General features: G+C 35.8%; 1 protein-coding gene across 1 annotated transcript in view; it reads left to right on the top strand.

Moving 5' to 3' along the window:
* The first annotated feature begins 5,892 nt into the window (after positions 1-5,892).
* The window catches only part of LOC107677958 (Kv channel-interacting protein 1-like), a 20,478-nt gene continuing 8,354 nt past the window's right edge, over positions 5,893-18,016 (top strand). The window contains exon 1 of the mRNA XM_016473036.1: positions 5,893-6,060. Within this exon, the coding sequence (XP_016328522.1) occupies positions 6,003-6,060 (58 nt within the window). The 5' untranslated portion in view covers positions 5,893-6,002. The remainder of the gene's footprint in view (positions 6,061-18,016) is intronic.

The raw sequence follows: 18,016 nt of genomic DNA, 5'->3' as shown, positions 1-18,016 counted from the left end.
CGGCTCAGATTTGCTCGCTGAGGAGTTTACGAGCCCCTGAAACAAACATTACGAATCATTATGAGACCAATGCATTATATCAAAATGGCAGAATAAGTCAGCGATTTTGTCTCTGCTAGTCACTGTACTGTTGCTACTAGGCTTTCTAGCAATACTTCAGGCGGGACAGGGCCTGTTTAATGTGTTGTCGCTAAAAGTGGGCCCCCAATTTGCAGTTTATTTGCAATGAGTAGCTTACAATCAATGTTAGTAACTTCAAACCAATAGACTGGCATTATTATTATCATTATTGCCAAGTTTCATTAAAAACGAATTACTTCTATAGTGTTGTTCCTTTAAATCATTTTCAATGTACATGCCCTTTGGAAGTGGCATTTTTACTTTGTTATAACACTGAAATACATGTGAGGGAAGATCAGGCGACTCTTTACCGCTCTAGGCAGATATGTGACCTCTAACTGGGTCTGCCACTGACTGAAGGGATGCATAATGCTTAGTCTGATGAACTTTAAAGGTTTTTTTAAAGGAAGTACATGGAGACAGAACATGCTGGACCAAACAAAACTGGAATGTACAAGAAGTGAAATGAATATTTCTCCTGCGATACTGCATCAAAACAATTCTGTGCATCAGTTTGATTATAGGCACATATTTATTTTCAGCAAAGGTTATTTGAGAGTTTAAATATATAAATCCTCTGTGTTAAGGTTGTGCAGATGGTTTCCATGGAGATAAATGTGTCATATGGTATTTTTAGGCAGGCTCTGAGAGATATTGATATTCTTCCTACATATGAATATGATTTTTTTTTTTTTTTTTGTATAAGTTTATTTTATCAACTCATCTGCTGAAACTCTAACAGTATGGGTAAAAAAATCCATAAATTGCAAATAACTTCTTATAGATCAAAACTGTAGACCATATAGATGTCATTTAGGTCTACAACTAAGTCAGGTCAATGATCATGCAGTGAATGTAAAGAAGCTCTTGGATTACATTGGAAAAGTATGACAGCTCATTAGCAGTTTATAGATTATATCAAAATGTACACTCACAGCAGCACAGTACACTACACAGCATGACTGCCTGACAACACAGAGGTTCTGTATTAGATTGTGTAAAATGCTGCCCCTTGCTGTTTCATAAATGAACTGCACACCTGTTAAAATACTACTAATTTTTTTGTAAGAGCATCTTATTATCATTACTTATAAGAGCATTTCTAAAATTGTAACTTTTGCTTTTGTATAATGCTGCATCCAAACTACTAGTTAAAATTATACGTTCAAGATGAAGTCATTGTCAGCTAGCCAAACATTACTTAATGCACATTTAAATTAGATTAATTTGTTAAAATGTCCGTTAGTGTTCCCATCATAGACTGTATATTCATCTCCCTGACTCATCACCGTTCTCCAAACCTCACCCTCTAAATATCGCATCAAATGACTGACAAAAGAGACATCTTCAAGTTTTCTGAAATATAAAAAAAAACAAAAAATTACTGAACACATCATAAATACATCTTCCAGTGTTTTTGTCTTACCTCAAACCACCACGATTGCTAATTTAGCCAATATTTACAGTTTTTTTTTTCAACTGCTAACACACAAAATCTTTTCTTGTCACACAATTTCTGAAACCTGACACTCAAACACCAGAACCACACACCAAATCTGCAAAACCATACACTAATTCTTGGGCCTTTGACTCGGTTTTCAATTTCATGAAACACTTTTTGCTAAACACAACACACAGTTCTCTATGTAGCTAAAACACAAAAATCTAACAGGAATTATTATGGCAAAGGTGTTTGCAAATGTTTGCTTTTGAGATGTGTTTGTGATATTTTGAATGCAGTGCGTCATTTTGCAAGAGATGTGAGGCATTTTGCATTTTGTGTGTACATTAAAAAAAAAAAGAGAAAGTTTTGAAAAAGCGTGTAAGGCAGTTGGAAAAAAACTGTAAGAGCTGATCTGGACTCTGGGCGGATTTTGCGGGGAAACCAGCCACAAAGGAAAGGGAGAGTCCACGTAATAAAACACCAATCAAAGGCTTGGCTTTTCATGTTTAGTTGCATATCATCACATTTTCTGTTCATTGACATCGGTAGTAACAAAATAGTGTTGTTTATGCATTAAACATCAGATTCACCGGCGAAGAATATAGCACAACTCACTAACTTGTAGTTTTATCGTCAACCACTAGAGGACCGTTACATACTGTAGCTTTAACTATTAATGTCTGGGGGGGAGGGGGGCGTCCCATAAGTAACCACAGGATGGCAGTATAATATCCTAAATAAATGCACTTGAGCAAAATCGCACGGGCTGTATTAAAATGACTTAATGCCTCTGTAAGCATTCTGAAGGTGGCTGGCAAAATTAGGTATGACAAAAGGAAAATATATCTGCAGCCAACAGGCTCAACAAATTGTCTACAAGGCAAAAACATGTGTAACAGCTATTCATAAAGAAACTGACTACAAGTAAGAAACCTGAAAAACACTGCACAACTCCATAAACAACCAGTTAATTTTTTCATGGCATAAACAGCACGCCATGCATTTGTAGCATTTGTAATCGTATCACATTTGCAAATCATACTGCAGTCCTTAAGCTGTCACGAGGGACCTAGTTTACATACAGTCGACAGCAGGCCTGGAGCAGAAGCTGACTGTGAACTGTGGGTATATGAGGGGGCACGGGCTGATGATCTACCCCAGGCAGTAACTCACATACTGTGAGCTGCAGCTGCCGCTGTCGCGCGACTGATACATTAGCTTTGAAAACACCATATAATGGCTTCAGGGATCTTATCTATGCACAATCAGCTTGTAACACTCCAAAGAGAAAGGAAAACTTGAAATCGCATCATATGACCCCTTTAACTCTTTTAGTGTTACAGTGTGGATTGTAGGACATAGATACTCAGAGCTAAAATTTGACAGCAAATAAGTGGTTGCTTTCTAAACTCTTTTCCACTGCAAAGAACTGGCCAACCAATAAAACTTACACTTTTGGTCACATACAGCTGCTGTTACCTAAAACTGCATGATACTGATCTTATTACTCTTTAAAGGGATAGGTCATCCAAAAATGTCTGTCATTAATTACTCACCCTCATGTTGTTCCAAACCCGTAAGACCTTCGTTCATCATCGGAACACAAATTAAGATATCTTTGATGAAATCCAAGAGCTTTCTAACCCTGCATATAGACAGCAACGCAACTGAAAAGTTCCCTGGCCCAGAAACATAGTAAGGACATCGTTCAAAAATAGTCCCATGTGACATCAGTGGTTCAACTGTAATTTTTTGAAGCTACGGGAATACATTTTGTTATTTTTGTTTTCCTTTCACACAAAAAAAATGTTCCTCGTAGATTCATAAAATTTCAGTTGAACCACTGAGAACGTTTCAGTTGCATTGCTGTCTATGTAGTTCATTCGAAGATGAACGAATATGAACATAAATGAAGGTTTTACAGATTTGGAACGACATGAGGGTGAGTAATTAATGACAGAATTTTCATTTTTGAGTGAATTTTAGCATGTGTGTCTGTTCTCGCTGTGAATGATTCAAAAGTGCCATAGATTAAAAAGGTTCATAGTATTTAATATAAACGTAATAACTGGCTCTGCATCTGAAACAACTTTACTTCTCGGTTGCTGTCATTATGGATATAAAATAGGTTATTATCACAGTTTCATGCTGACTTGAAAGAAAAAGTCTCAATATCTTTGCAATTAATCTCAGTGTTGTCTTGGAGAAACAGCTGAGATAATAAAGAGATCTCCATTGCGATTTCTCTTTTCTAGCAAAACAGTATCTCATACTGAACTGAGAATACACCGATCAATCGTCTGTCCTAACCTCACCTGCTCCTGGATCCTTCACTGCACTAGCAGTTTCCTCTGACAGCAGCAGGGCGGATGCAAATGGGGATGCTTGGGTAGAAGATTAAGGAGGAGAAGAAGAAGAAAGGGAAGGGCAGATGAAAGAACATGGAATGATGTGCAAGCACATTGCAGAGACGTGTTTTAATGATCAGCTCTTGACAGAACAAGTGTTTACTCAAAAGAAGCAGCTCATCTCTTTCCTGTTATTTCCTTTCTTTTCATTTCCTTCACTTTCATTCACTTCTATCTGGCTCTCACACATTTTCCTCTGCACTCAGAGGAATGACAGAAGAGAAGAGAGATTTGTGAAAAGATCAAGGGTGCAAAGCCTCGTCCTCACAATTCCTTGTCATCCTCACATCATCCCTGTTTTTTCTATCCTCCTCTGAGCCTTTTTTTTCTGTTTTTCATCCCCCTTCTTGAACAAATGCTTCAGCCCTGCTTTTTGTTTATCCAGGGGTTTTTCCAGCTCAAGGATTTGATGCTCTTAAAGCTCTCTTTTTAATAGCCCAAATGCTTGTATTTTAATTGCAGGGTGTAATTGAATCTCTAGTATTTTCCCTCTGCGTGTGAACGAGTCAATATGAGAGCTGTGCTAAAAGATGTCAATGTTTAAGTGGCCCAGATAGATAAGAGTCCAACATGTTCTAGAAAGCGAGCAAGAGCGCTTTGGTTAAAGTGATTATCTTAATCCTCACACTGTGATACTCTGACCACTGATAGAGCCCATAAAACCATGTATCTGAGTGAGAAAACCAATGGTTCAGTCAAATTTATATCTTCAAATACACTATTTAAAAAAATGGAGCATTATAACATTTTTAACACATTAAAGTCAACATACAGTATGTAGACAGACATCAATCAATGCGATAATTAATAATTAATTCAACAACTTTACTGTTCAAAAGTTTTACGTCAGTAGACTTTTGTATTTTTTAACTTGTATTAATACTTGTAATTAATACATATATTTAGCAATCGCACATTAAATAAATCAAATTAATGCTGTTCTTTTATATTAATCATAGAATCCTTTAAAAAAGTATCACTGTTTTCACAAAAATATTAAGCAGTACAACTGTTTTTAACATTGATAATAAAAATGTTTCTTGAGCACCAAATCAGCATATTAGAATACTTTCAGAAGGATCATATAACACTGAAGACTGGAGTAATGTTGCTGAAAATTCAGCTTTGCATCACAGGAATAAATTACATTTTAAATGATATTCAAATACAAAACAATTATTTTAACAAATATTATAGTTATAATGTTTCACAATTTCACAATATTTCGCAATATTTACTGGTTTTCTGTATTTCAATAAAATATATAGCCTTGGTGAGCAATAAACTTTCAAATACATAAACAATTACCCTAAAATTTTGAATGGTAGTGTATATTCAACCAATGCATCAACCTAAATTGCTATACAACAAAAGTGCTATAGCCTACTTATAAGTTATTATATATGCATAATCAAATAAAGTAACACCAAAAAACTGGCTCAACCAATGGTGTGAATTTGGGGGCGGGACGATTTGTTTGACCGACCAATAGCAGACAATGTTTAGGAAACCTGTTTGGAAAACATTCCTTATTTTCACAACTCTCTTTGATAATGGTATAGTGCCACAGAAATTACACACTTCACTTTTAAAATCTCTGACTGAAAAGGATCATTTTTTCAAACCTGCTGGAAAAAGTCTGATATTGTTTCTTTTTCTAAGCACCCATCATGATTCTGTTCTTACACTGCTGGATAGACCTATTAACTACTCAGTTTTATCACTCCCTCATTCTCCACTAGTACTCCTAAATGAACCACTCACCATCTCTCTCTCTCCCTCGCTCTCTTTCCGTGTCTCTCTCAGCCCCCAATAACAGCTCAGGAAATGATGAGCAGCCTTCAGAGTCCACATGATATACAGACAGAACGTGGAGGAAAGTCAGAGAGAGCGAGAGCTAAGTAACTAACAACCCTGAGAGTAAAAGAAGGTTGAAAGATCAGAAGATAAGGACAAAAACAGGGACTAGTGCTTTTTTCAAACCAAGATCTAAAGTTAGGAAAGCGAAAAAGTGAAGAACTCTGTTGAAGATGGGTGTAGTGTTTGGGACCTTCTCTATGCACACCAAACAGGTCACCTTCAGGACAGGTAGGATCCAATTTACACATTAACCAGCTAGAAATACTTTCATAAGTTATTTGTGAGAACGGAGTGGTAGACGAGTAGATGAGAAGATCGAGAGAATTAGAATATATAACTTTTGTATACATTTATCATAACATTTAACATTTATTGTTCTACTTAACGTGCAACTCGAATGTCTGCGTGTGTGTTTCTAACCTAGATAATTTTTGGGCAACAAAATTAAAGTTAGCTAAATTAGAAAAACTCCTCTTGGGGTTGTGTTATAAAGGAAAAATAGTTCATAGAGAGAATATTTTTTATTCACGCCCACAAATGCCAGAATTTATATCTCAAAGGGCAAGCAAATAGCGATTTTAATTAGCCTAATTTAGTTTTGATAAAGTGAATGTGCAGCGTGTGCATGTGCAAAGGATGAAGTGAATGTGTTGGCACATGCTGGCATGGGATCCATACAAGGCATTATGGATTATGAAAGTATTACATGGCCATTTATTCCAAAATTATTACCTCCTGTAACGCTCAGAGCTGAAAGCATGGATGTGGCGATTTGAAGGGTTTGAAAAGAGGAGCGATCAGGCTGCAAGTATGTGATAAGAAAATGCATAAAAAGAGGAAAGAGAGAAGGTGGTTTGTTAGTGATTATTTATGCCTTGAAGGTTAATTAACCTACACTCCATGCACATTTCTGATTCTCCACAGCTTTAATACACAACAGAATACGCTAAAACAATACTGCAACAAATCAACACACCATCAACACCACTGCACTCACATGTGGGAGCATGTGTTTTTACACACTCATAAGAGCAATAGAGAGAGCCACATTTCATATACACACACCGGAGACCTGACGAATGATTATGGAGCCAAGAGGATTACGAGTTCTGGGCAGGAAGACAGAAAGCTTGTTTGAAGTCTTCACTAAAATCCCCAGGAGTTACAGGAGCTGCCTGTGAGTTTTTAACTAGAGATGCAAACTGTATGTCGGCTTTGGCACTCAGCCCTGATGGACTAGAACTTCTGCTGGATTTCTGAAGGGCATTGCTTCAGGTTCATGTGTTGGGGAGATTTCAGTTTCGACTTTAAATAGTGTTCCTCTAGTTTTTGTAGTTTGTAGGAATGGCCTATATAAAGCATTGCAGCTATACCGTGTTTCAATGCTATGTTTGTGTTTTTGTATGCGTTGAAGCATACAAAAGCATACATGCGACGCAACTCGCAGGTTTAACTTCCTTAGTGTGATGGAAATGTTATGCCCATACCATATTTGGAAACACACAGAGTCTCCACGACATGGCGGTGGCGGCAACAATACTACAGTGAGAATAAAAGTTACGGCTTCTTTCTTTGCGTAAACATTTGGGCGGTGTTATGCAAATCTTCCAACACAGTGGCATAGATATGTGGGGGCGTGTTTAAATGAGGCGTTTTAGGAAGGGCGTTTTTATCTGTTTGGGTTTGAGACTTTAGTCTTTGCAACTTTACAAATCTTATATATGCACGAACAGCTTGTAACACTCCAAAGACAAAGGAAAGCTTAAAAATCACATCATATGACCCCTTTAAGATACCTTTCAAACAACCCATGATGTGGAAGACTTATGTCTAATTTTAGTTGAAAAGACACAAAGAGCCCAATACTTGACACACAAGACATGATAGTTGCAACAATTAACAGGTAATCTCGCTTTCTTTCTCCTTTTTACCAATGACCAAAAAATAGATAATTTCAACTAGAAAATGAATTCCATATGTCACAAAACAAGTTGCTAAACAAGTGAAAACCTGATGTCTTATTAATTATTCATGCCCTGGTGCATCCTGGGAACACCAGAATCGACACCTTAAGCAGGGAGGAAATAAATAAATAAACGGTACTCTTTTGTGATCAATACTTGAGGAATATAACAATTAATATAAGAAACAAACCCAAGTAATATTTAATTTAGCATGCTTAAATGAGTTCATATACATGGCTTATATTGGTTGCATTTTATTCATTTTAAGCTACAATGAAAAACACTATTTGGTATTATTATAACAAATTACAGTATAATAATATTAATATATGTTAATGTTTCCATCTCACACTTGAATTTAGTGTAGAAGGTTTTTGATCATTTTTATGTAATCTAAAGATCAGTAGCTTAAAAAATAAAATGACAACACCACAAATTATGATGTTAGGAAACGCTGTGCAGAAACAATGGCTTTCTGCTCACGCAAGAATAGGAGAGATGAATTATTAATTACTTCAAACATACATAATCCAAACATATTGCTGTTTTTTTTTAACCGCACTGCTGGTAAAATTCTGTTATGCCATTTCTTACTATACTTCTGTTGCAAAACCCTATTAACAATATTACTATGATTACAGGTTCTCAGTGATACAAGGTTTCAGGCTGTTATTCGCACCATTGAATATGTTTCCAAGGGTAAGCCGATCATCTGTAACCATCTCCCAAGTGCATTAGCAGATTCAATGAGGTGTCTGCAAAGGAAAGTCTAACAGACACTTCAGAGTGAGAAAAGAGGCTTACACCTGCCTGCCTGGATTTCACACATGCCAGTCGTTTGCTGGATATCATTGTTTCTCTTCCAATGATGAGTGCCAAAGCGAGAAAACCATTACAAACGTCTTTCATCAACAAAAAAAAAATGTGTTCTGATGAAATTTGAATGCTGATACCAGCGTCTTTATCCTGTGTGAGGCAGATGGTACAACCTCAGGGTGTTTTGTTGTTGCAGACTGGGTTGTAGTGAAGGAATGCAGATGCCTATGTGCTAGAATGTGGATATCTCTGGATATCTTGGCCTGATTTTCAGGTCATTCCTGCTGGATTTGCGTAATACGGAGCGGTGCAGGTTGATATTATGTAATTACTCATTACCTTCAACTTCTCTCCTCACTCCCAGCCCAAAGCTCGTCCATCTGAAGTCTCATCTTTTTTGGATTATTAATAAGGTTACAGACCTGCTGTTTTGAAATTCAGACATCCCCCAACGGCAATTTCTTTGCCTCTGTATTTGTCTTTCTGCTTCCTCTTTCTGTTTTTCTTTATCTCTGTTTCCATCTCTTTAATCGGAAAAGTTTGTAGGGTTGGTTCCCCACTAATGAGAGAGAATACCGAAACAAACAAGAGTATTTGGGTCGTTTTACGGCGTCGTTGGGTCATTTTTATTATATGTACAGTACATCAAAAACGCACATTTGTGCATCGTACACACTGAAACTTAGAGTACTTGATCCGTGAAACATTCTTATCTGAGACACTAAATTGCAAACGCACACACACACGCATACACGCACGAAGGCTCATAACTGGAAATGAACAGTGGATGATGAAACCAAATACTCAGTCATACCACAGCTCATTTGATGTATGTGGATAAGGTTTTGCCTACAATATGGGAACTAAATGTCTCCACAAATGCATTAAAATCACCAACACTGGGTGACCAGCAAGTGGTACACTGTAAAATGTTTGTAATTTTTTACAGAGAAAGGCTAAAAATGCTACAGTAAAAACCAGTTTACGGGATAAATGTTTACATAAATTATACATAATTGTACTGTACAAAACTGTGAAATGTGTGGGGTTTACAAGTATAAATTACTGTATAATTCATCGTGAAAAACAGTTCAAACATTCTCAGAAGTCCCCACATGAAACATCACATATGATTACATTTTATATAAATATTTTTTCGGCAATTTATTATTTTTGTTATCTGTAAAATATGTTAGGATGTTTTGCGTAAAATTTTCTGTTATTTACTTATTATTTGTTTAAAGTAAAACAGATTTTTATAGCTTGCATTATTAATGTTATATCACATAATATACAGTTAAAAGTTATAAAATATACCTGCACCAATATGAAATCCTGTAATGAAACATTGTAACTATATTTTATAGTCAATTCCTGGCAACCACAGCTGCCATTTTACTGTAAATGGAACCAGCTGTTTTACAGCGTACCTATGAGGAAAATAATAAAGAATAAGAATAAAGGGACAGTAATTATTTTTGGGACAGCTCACACAAAAATTTATTCAGGAATTTTTTTCCCTTTCTTTCTTTTTCTATTTCTTTCTTTTTCTATTTCTTTCTTTCTATAGTTAGGGTTAGGGTCTTTTCCATACATAAACATGAACAAAAACACATTTTTCAATTTTTTTTATTTTTTTTTATTAATCAGATTTGAAACAAAATGAGGGTGAGTAATTGACAAAATTGTCATTCTTGACTGAAGTATCCCTTTCAAATGGATTCTGTAAAGTTTAGATGTAGGTTAGAGTATAGAAAACATCATTCGCACTATATAAGAACAGAAGTCAATTGAACATCCCACCATGATAGAACAACAAATGCTTGAGCATATAAGAGTAGAGTGTGAACGAAAGTCATCATCCATCTTGCCACATTCAGCCTGTGTGAAATTTAGCAATTCCATAAGGAACAGATCTGCTTGCTGTGTATGTGTGTGTGTGCGCCACAGAGAGGAGCATTTCATCCTCACACTCTTCCTACTGCTTCCCATCAGGCTGATCCGCCTGCACAGCAACAGTTCCTGACACCGAATAACAAACGGGACCAAGCAGAAACAGCAAGAGCGAGAGCAAAGAAAGAGAAATGAAGGGAGAGAGGGAGTGAAATTTGTGGGAGGGGCATCAAGGAAGGAACCATATGCTTTTAGCAAGAAAATTCCAGCTTGTCTTCATTCACTGACAAGTGAGAGGAGAGTGGAGAGGGAAACAAGAGCAGGGGATTCAACAAAGACAGACTCGCGGACTCAACGTTTAATAGTTTGAACGTGCGTGTCTTTGCGGTGACAACATGGGTGCAGTAGTGGGCACACTGACTATGCAGACAAGTCAAAGACAACCATCTAGAGGTATGTTAACTAATGACAGATTATCTGACTCTATGCATTCTGTAATGGGCAAAGACTAAAGGAGTTTAAGTATCAATAACAGCACTAAATCAATGACAGAATGGCTAACTTAGTCACTGAAAGAGCACTTAAGGAAACGAAAGTGTCCTGTTTGTGTTCAAAGACAAATGACACTTTAAAAAGATGAGATTTATGTACAGACAATGTTAAATTAAAGAGCTGAGAGAGGACAGAAAGGATGTGAGGTTGAGAAGATATTCAGTTGACAGGCAACATATCATGGTCTGCTGTTTAAAAATGATGGTTTAACCTCGTCCCTCACAGATAAACATCATCGACAGTGTGGGTGTGTGTGTGGCATTTTGTACGTGAGCGGGTGTTTTAAAGTGGGGGTGTTTAACACTCTGCTCACATATCAACCTTCTTCCTGTTCACATGCACCATGGTGTAGTTGTCATGGAGACAGCTTTCTACTGCTTTGCACAGCAGATGATGGGATGTTATGATTGACATGATAGCAAGGGAAGCATTATACACATGAATTCTGTACAGAACTGCTACTGTTCTTGGTCCATTGGACCAAGGGATCACAAGTTTAATCATAATTCAACTTTAGTAATAATATGCATCAGTCATATATTTATTCAATCAATCACTAAATTATGCACTAAATTAGAGGTCAACTGCATGGCAAATCTAAGGAATAACCTATGAAACAGGAGTTTTGTGCTTATACATTTAAATATATTATTTTTATTATTATTATAATGATTATTATATATAAAATACCTCATTTTTTAATTATATATTTCACCTTTATGTCATTGTAATTTTCTTTTGTGAAACACAAAAAAAATATATTTTGTAAAATATCCAATCTGCTCTTTTCCATACAATGCTGTTTCAAAAATAAAAAGCTGCTCCACAAAAAATGTGTCCATACGATGAATCTGAATGCATTTTAATATAAATTCAAATATGAAAGCAACCAAATACATTTGGTTGCTTGAATAAATTGAAGTGCAAATATAATATAATTTTTAACTAGAAAAGCCAAGTTTTTTAAAGCCTTAAAGGCCTTACAGACAGAGAGAATACTAGAACAATAAATATTTTATTACGATAACATTTAAACAGATTTCTCTGAAATGCATTACCTGTGTTGATTTTCTTTGAATAATTATTGAGTAAATCCAATTCCTGTTATTCCTATTCAAATTCCTGTAATCAATTCAGTTCAAATTCATACTTATGAATTTAATTCATTCTCATGAATTTAAATTCTGCACAACTCCTTAACTTGTGATTCGAACCATTGGTGGTTTGGAACAACATAAAGAAGAGTAACTTATTTGAATGAACAATTGCAATTTTGGGGGTGAATTATTCCTCTACAATCTCTTAAAATGGTCTAATGCAAAATTAAATGTCATCATAAACTGCTGCCATCTGGCAGATGGTCTTCTGTTCCCTTTGCTCCAGCCTGTAACAATTTACTGTATGACAACTGCTTTGGGACACGAGGCTCCACACAAACCATTGCTACATTCAAAGATCAGTGATCCAAGACTGGTCTGGAGGCCTTTGCTTGGATTCTCAGCTCTACGTGAGGGGTGTGACTCCAGTCCCAACCCCAGTCCTAATGAGAGGGATGTTCAGAGCTGCAGTAACAAGTGATTTGTACTGCCTTACAGCAGCTGCTCATGAATATTCATCCTTCTCTTTAACTATTTGCTTGCTATTTGTTGCTTTTCTCTGACATCTTCCCCTATAGATCTATCAGATCACTGTGGTCTAGAGCTTCCCGCGGTTGAATGTGGGCGGGTTGCTTTGGTTAATTACCTGTTAGAAGGATATATATTGTTGAGCTTGACGTCAAGGGCAGGCTTCTAACGACACTGTCTTCTTATATGTAGCGCCATGAACTGCAGTTTATTATTTTCTTACACTTGGCTTGTACTGAGAATGAATGGCAGTAAACTTGATTTAACCTGACTTGTTTATAATTGGCTCATTAAAAATACTTATAATTGACACACAACTAGAAAATGAAATAAAATGCAACACTCTCCAGTCACAATTACGGAGTCCAAAATTGCACTGCAATATGCTTGTAGATAACAAATTTAATCTAGTGATTTTCCTAATGAGTTCAATAGACACAATCAATCTCAGAGATCATCTCAGTTTTAAAAATCAATAGAGAAAAGACTGACAAGAAGGCTTGTGCTGTTGTTGTTTTTAACTTTCCGCCATCACTGTGCTAGAGGAAGCACTCTAATGGCACTAATAGCTGCATGAATGGAGAATGTGTCTTTAAAGTTTATTTTAGTGTGTTCCTACTGCCACTGTTTTCAAGGGCTTTGTCGCTGTTTTAAGCTTTAAAGAGGAAGAGAGAGAGAAATAGATGGAAGGAGAGAGAGTTTCAGTCCCATGCTGTGTTCTGTTGCTCTTCCACTCTACTGACTAATTTTTTCATGTGCTGATGTCTTACTTCTCCATTCTCTACTGATCTCTTCATTTTACCATACTAAAAACACATCGTCAGGCCCCTCTATCTTTTTTGTTACAGTATGTCTTCCCCATTTCCCATTTTTCAATTTCCAAGTAATTTATTGTTGTGCATGATTATTTTGCACACACCATAAAAACAAGAAAAAGATACAAGAGTACAGGTTGAATGAATGAATGAATGAATGAATGAATGAATGAATGAATGAATGAGGTCTTATTGGTTAGAAATTCACTGTGCAGACAATAAATGAAGTAATGAATATTGAGATATGGAAAATAAAAAAGCGGAAAAAATATTGCTTTCAACATGTTATTGATGGATATTCTACTCTTGATATTAATACAGAGAAATGGAAAATATATATTTTTTAAAAATCAAGTTATTGATAGTTATAGTAGATTCATTGTGGTGACAATAAATGAAGTAAGGAATATGGACATATGGAAAATAAAAAAGTGGAAAAAATATTGCTTTCAACATGTTATTGATTGATATTCTACTCTTGATATTAATACAGAGAAATGGAAAATATATATTTTTTTTAAATCAAGTTATTGATAGTTATAGTAGATTCATTGTGGTGACAATAAATAAAGTAAGGAATATGGACATGTGGAAAATAGAATTTGAAAATGTTTTCAAGTTATTGATAGATATTACACAAACAATAAGTGAAGCAGTGAATATGGGGATCAGTGATTGGTCTATTTCTCTCTCTTCTTCCTCTGATAATTAACACTACATCTTTCTTAGGTGTGTTGCCCTTAGTTTTCTCTCACCTTCCCTTTTCATTCTCACTCTCACATCAGTTTGCTTGTGTTGAAAGGCAGAGAGGTGATAATTAAGAGTGATGAAATGAGGGGCTGCCCTGTTGAGTTCTTTCACAAGCAGAAGCTTCACATCTAGTCATTCCCGTGTGATGTATCCATTACATTCTCATCAGTTATCAGACAGATCTGACAATATCTGGGAGCTGTTCAAGAAACAGCTAATGGATGCTGTTTGCTCTGTTGTTATAATTCAGTTCAGCTTCAAGTGTATACTCTCCATTACAAACTTATCTTGTCAAGCTGGTTAAAATGGTTTGCAGTCTTTCCAAAGAGACAGAATTTGTTTGAAAATATCAGAGATCTGTCAGAGATTAAGGCTGAAGCAAGACTTGCAAAGAAATGAAGAGGATGCTGAAGGATCTGAAAATTGCTGGTGCAGAGAAAACGTTGACATTTGACTATTGCGAGTGTGTTGTGTTTTATGATGGTACTACAATGATGTTTTGAAAGGCTTCTGTGATCATTTACTCACCTTCATGCCGTTCCAAACCTGTATGACTTTCCTTTATCTGTGGAACACAAAAGAAGATGTTTATCAGAATGCTCTTGCTGCTCTTTTGAATACAATGAAAGTAAATAGTCATCAGTGGCTATTAAGCTGCTAAAATGACTACAAAAAAAAAGAAAGATCAGCATTAGCTATAATGAATTTAACTCGCAAATAACCAGCATCGTGTAAGCACAAACGCCAGCATAGCATACTGTTTACAAGTGTTGGTAAGATTTTGTTCATGTTTTTCTCTTATGTTTACCAAGGCTGCATTTATTTGATTTAAAAAATATATATTATAAAAAAATATATATTTGAATTATAAAAATATATATTTGAAATATTACTAATTAAAATAACTGCTTTGTATTTTAATAGATTTTAAAATGTAATTTATTCCTGAGAAAGAAAAGCTGAATTTCGTGTTGAGTGCTTTGAAAAAGAAACAATATCAGACTTTGTCCAGCAGGTACAGTACAAAGAGATGATCCTCTTCAGTCAGAGATTTTAAAAGTGAAGTGTGTAATTTCTGTGGCACTAGCAGCATTAAAGATAATAAGGAATGTTTTCCAAACAGGTTTCATAAATGTTACCTGCTACTGGTCGGTCAAATAGATCGCCCCGCCCCCAAATTCACACCATTGGTTGAGCCAGTGTTGCTGTCGTCAGGCTGGTCGGGATGCTCAAACAAAATTCTTGTTTTGATAATGTCACAAAGCCAGAGTGTTCACTGCTGGTGAAATTTCACTGATGAAAAGCATATTGGTTTCTCAGCCACAAATGACCAACCAGCATAAGACAGCCATTCATACTGCTCTAAGCAGGTCTTTAGCTGGGAAAATCTGCTAACCATGATGAAATCGGTTAATTTGTTTTCCATAAATTGTCCAAACTAGTCTGAAATGGCTAATGAGATCATTCTTTATCTTATTGTGTGAATGCGTTGGTGAGTTTATGTGTTCAGGAAGTAGCGGCATGCTGAACACTATAGGTAGGAAATAAAGAATGAATAAAACTCATTAGTGACAAGAGTTGTGTTACTGGCTGTGCTTTAAATCATGAAGCTGATGTGGCCATATGTTGAGTACAAGGGGAAAACTGATGTAATAGATCGTCAATGACGGTTCAATTCAAAATAGTTTGGAAATCTATTAAATAGAGAACTTTATTTTTTCACCAACATATGGTTTAACCACAATATGGTCCAATCCTGTGTGAATTCAAGCACATACCCTTGACATTAGCAGCCCAAATCATGCCACAAAATTAAACTATGGTTCGATCCAAAAGTGATACGTTGGAACGGCACAAGCAGCACAATGTTTAAAACTCTTCAGGGAAATCAGCCCACTAATGGCTTTCTTATAGTTCCCTCTGCACACTTAACAATCAATGTAACAAACTGAGAAAGTATTTTAACATCTCAAATATTACAAACCTTCCATCGCTTTATATATGCACATCTATGTCTACATTTGAGGATATATAGAAGCTTAAAGTGTGCGTGTTTGAAAACCAGAGAGAGGATTTATAAAGGGTTGGAGCATTTATAAGGAGATGCAATGGCTCTCTAGTGTTCTGTGAAAGATGAAGGTCTTCCCTCAAGCCACCCATGGCCATTTTCATTCGTTCTACTGATTTCCCCATCACCCCATCTGCCTCTCTACCCACAACCAATCATTTTGCCGGAGCTGACACAGAAGCAGCAGAAGCATGGCCTACAGGGGGCGAGTGCGCAAGTGTGTGTGTGAGCGAGCGTGCGTGTGTGCGTGTGTGTGTGTGTGTGTGTGTGTCGAAACACATGAGTCATCCGAGTTTCTTTCCTACCAAAGTGAAAGTCTTTGAAGTGGAGGTGTACATTGTGGGTTTGCCCCAAGCACAGTTTCTGTTTTTCTCACCAGCTGCACTAAGAAAATGTTACCCAAACTAAAATCCAAACGAAAGATTATTTGATGTTAAAGAGACATTCAGTAGTTAGCTAGCTAGCATTAGCATTGCTGTTCTTCGTGTACTTTAAGTGCCGATACCACAACAGAGTGATGGTGCGGTGACGTTTATGGTAGTTCAACACATTTGATGGGTGAAATCCAGTCATTTCAATAGGAATCCACACAATCAGGATTTTTTTTTCTGAGAGTAAACGATTTACCCGCGCAGATTTTGCATCAGGCTCAGGTAGGTCACACAAATTTACCACATTGACCAACAGAAAGCTGCTTTGTTTGAAAGTGACTTTTGTGTGAGCTGTGCTTCATACATTAAAACCCTGACAACAGACAATGGACCTTTTTCGACTGCAAATTTTTTACCACACCTTTAGACGCTGTACTAAAAAGGTATTTACAGTATCTAATGGCGTATTTACAGAGGCGGCAGCCAATAAGTATGAGGATTCTTTCCAACATTTAGAAAAAAATTCCAAAAAGTCTTTTTACACTTCTGGTGTTCCCATCAAAAATGACTGGCGTACAAAAAATGGGAGGGAAAAAAAAACATTTCTTTTTGGAATTGTGCATGCACTTTTAAATAAGCATTACTAAAATTACCCACAAGTAATTTTTTTTTTCTTTTTTCACTCAAAAAAATTGCAAGGTGCAAAAATTCAGATCAATGAAGCCTGCATCCAATAATTTCCAAAAGATTCAAACACTGTGTAAATTAAAAGAAAACAAGTTATAATATAATAATATAGCATAATGAAAATGTTTTGTCTGGAAACACTATAGGATTTTGAGGAATAATTTATTTATATTAATACAGCACCTTTTAAAACAAAGTTACAAAGTGTTTTACAATAAGAACATATAATAATACAGAACAATTAAAATACAAAACTTAAGATATCTATAAATTAAAAGAAAACAAGTTATAATATAATAATATAGCATAATGAAAATGTTTTGTCTGGAAACACTATAGGATTTTGAGGAATAATTTATTTATATTAATACAGCACCTTTTAAAACAAAGTTACAAAGTGTTTTACAATAAGAACATATTAAAATACAAAACTTAAGATATCTATACTGTACCAAATGAAGTAATAATTTAAATAATTACAAGAAACACCATTAAAGGGGTGGTTCACTGGGTTTTTTCTAGGCTTGATTGTGTTTAAGGGGTTTAGTCTAACATGTTATTGCTTCGTTTTAAAAAAAACACATTATTTTTCACTTAATTTACCTTTATTCCACACCTCTCTGTCCCTTCTCTGAGAAACGGG

The sequence above is a fragment of the Sinocyclocheilus anshuiensis genome, unplaced genomic scaffold (assembly GCF_001515605.1).
Source record: "Sinocyclocheilus anshuiensis isolate Anshui unplaced genomic scaffold, SAMN03320099.WGS_v1.1 scaffold260, whole genome shotgun sequence".
NCBI lineage: Eukaryota > Metazoa > Chordata > Actinopteri > Cypriniformes > Cyprinidae > Sinocyclocheilus > Sinocyclocheilus anshuiensis.
Note: the sequence above shows the minus strand (reverse complement) of the source record. Positions and strands in the feature narration are given on the sequence as shown.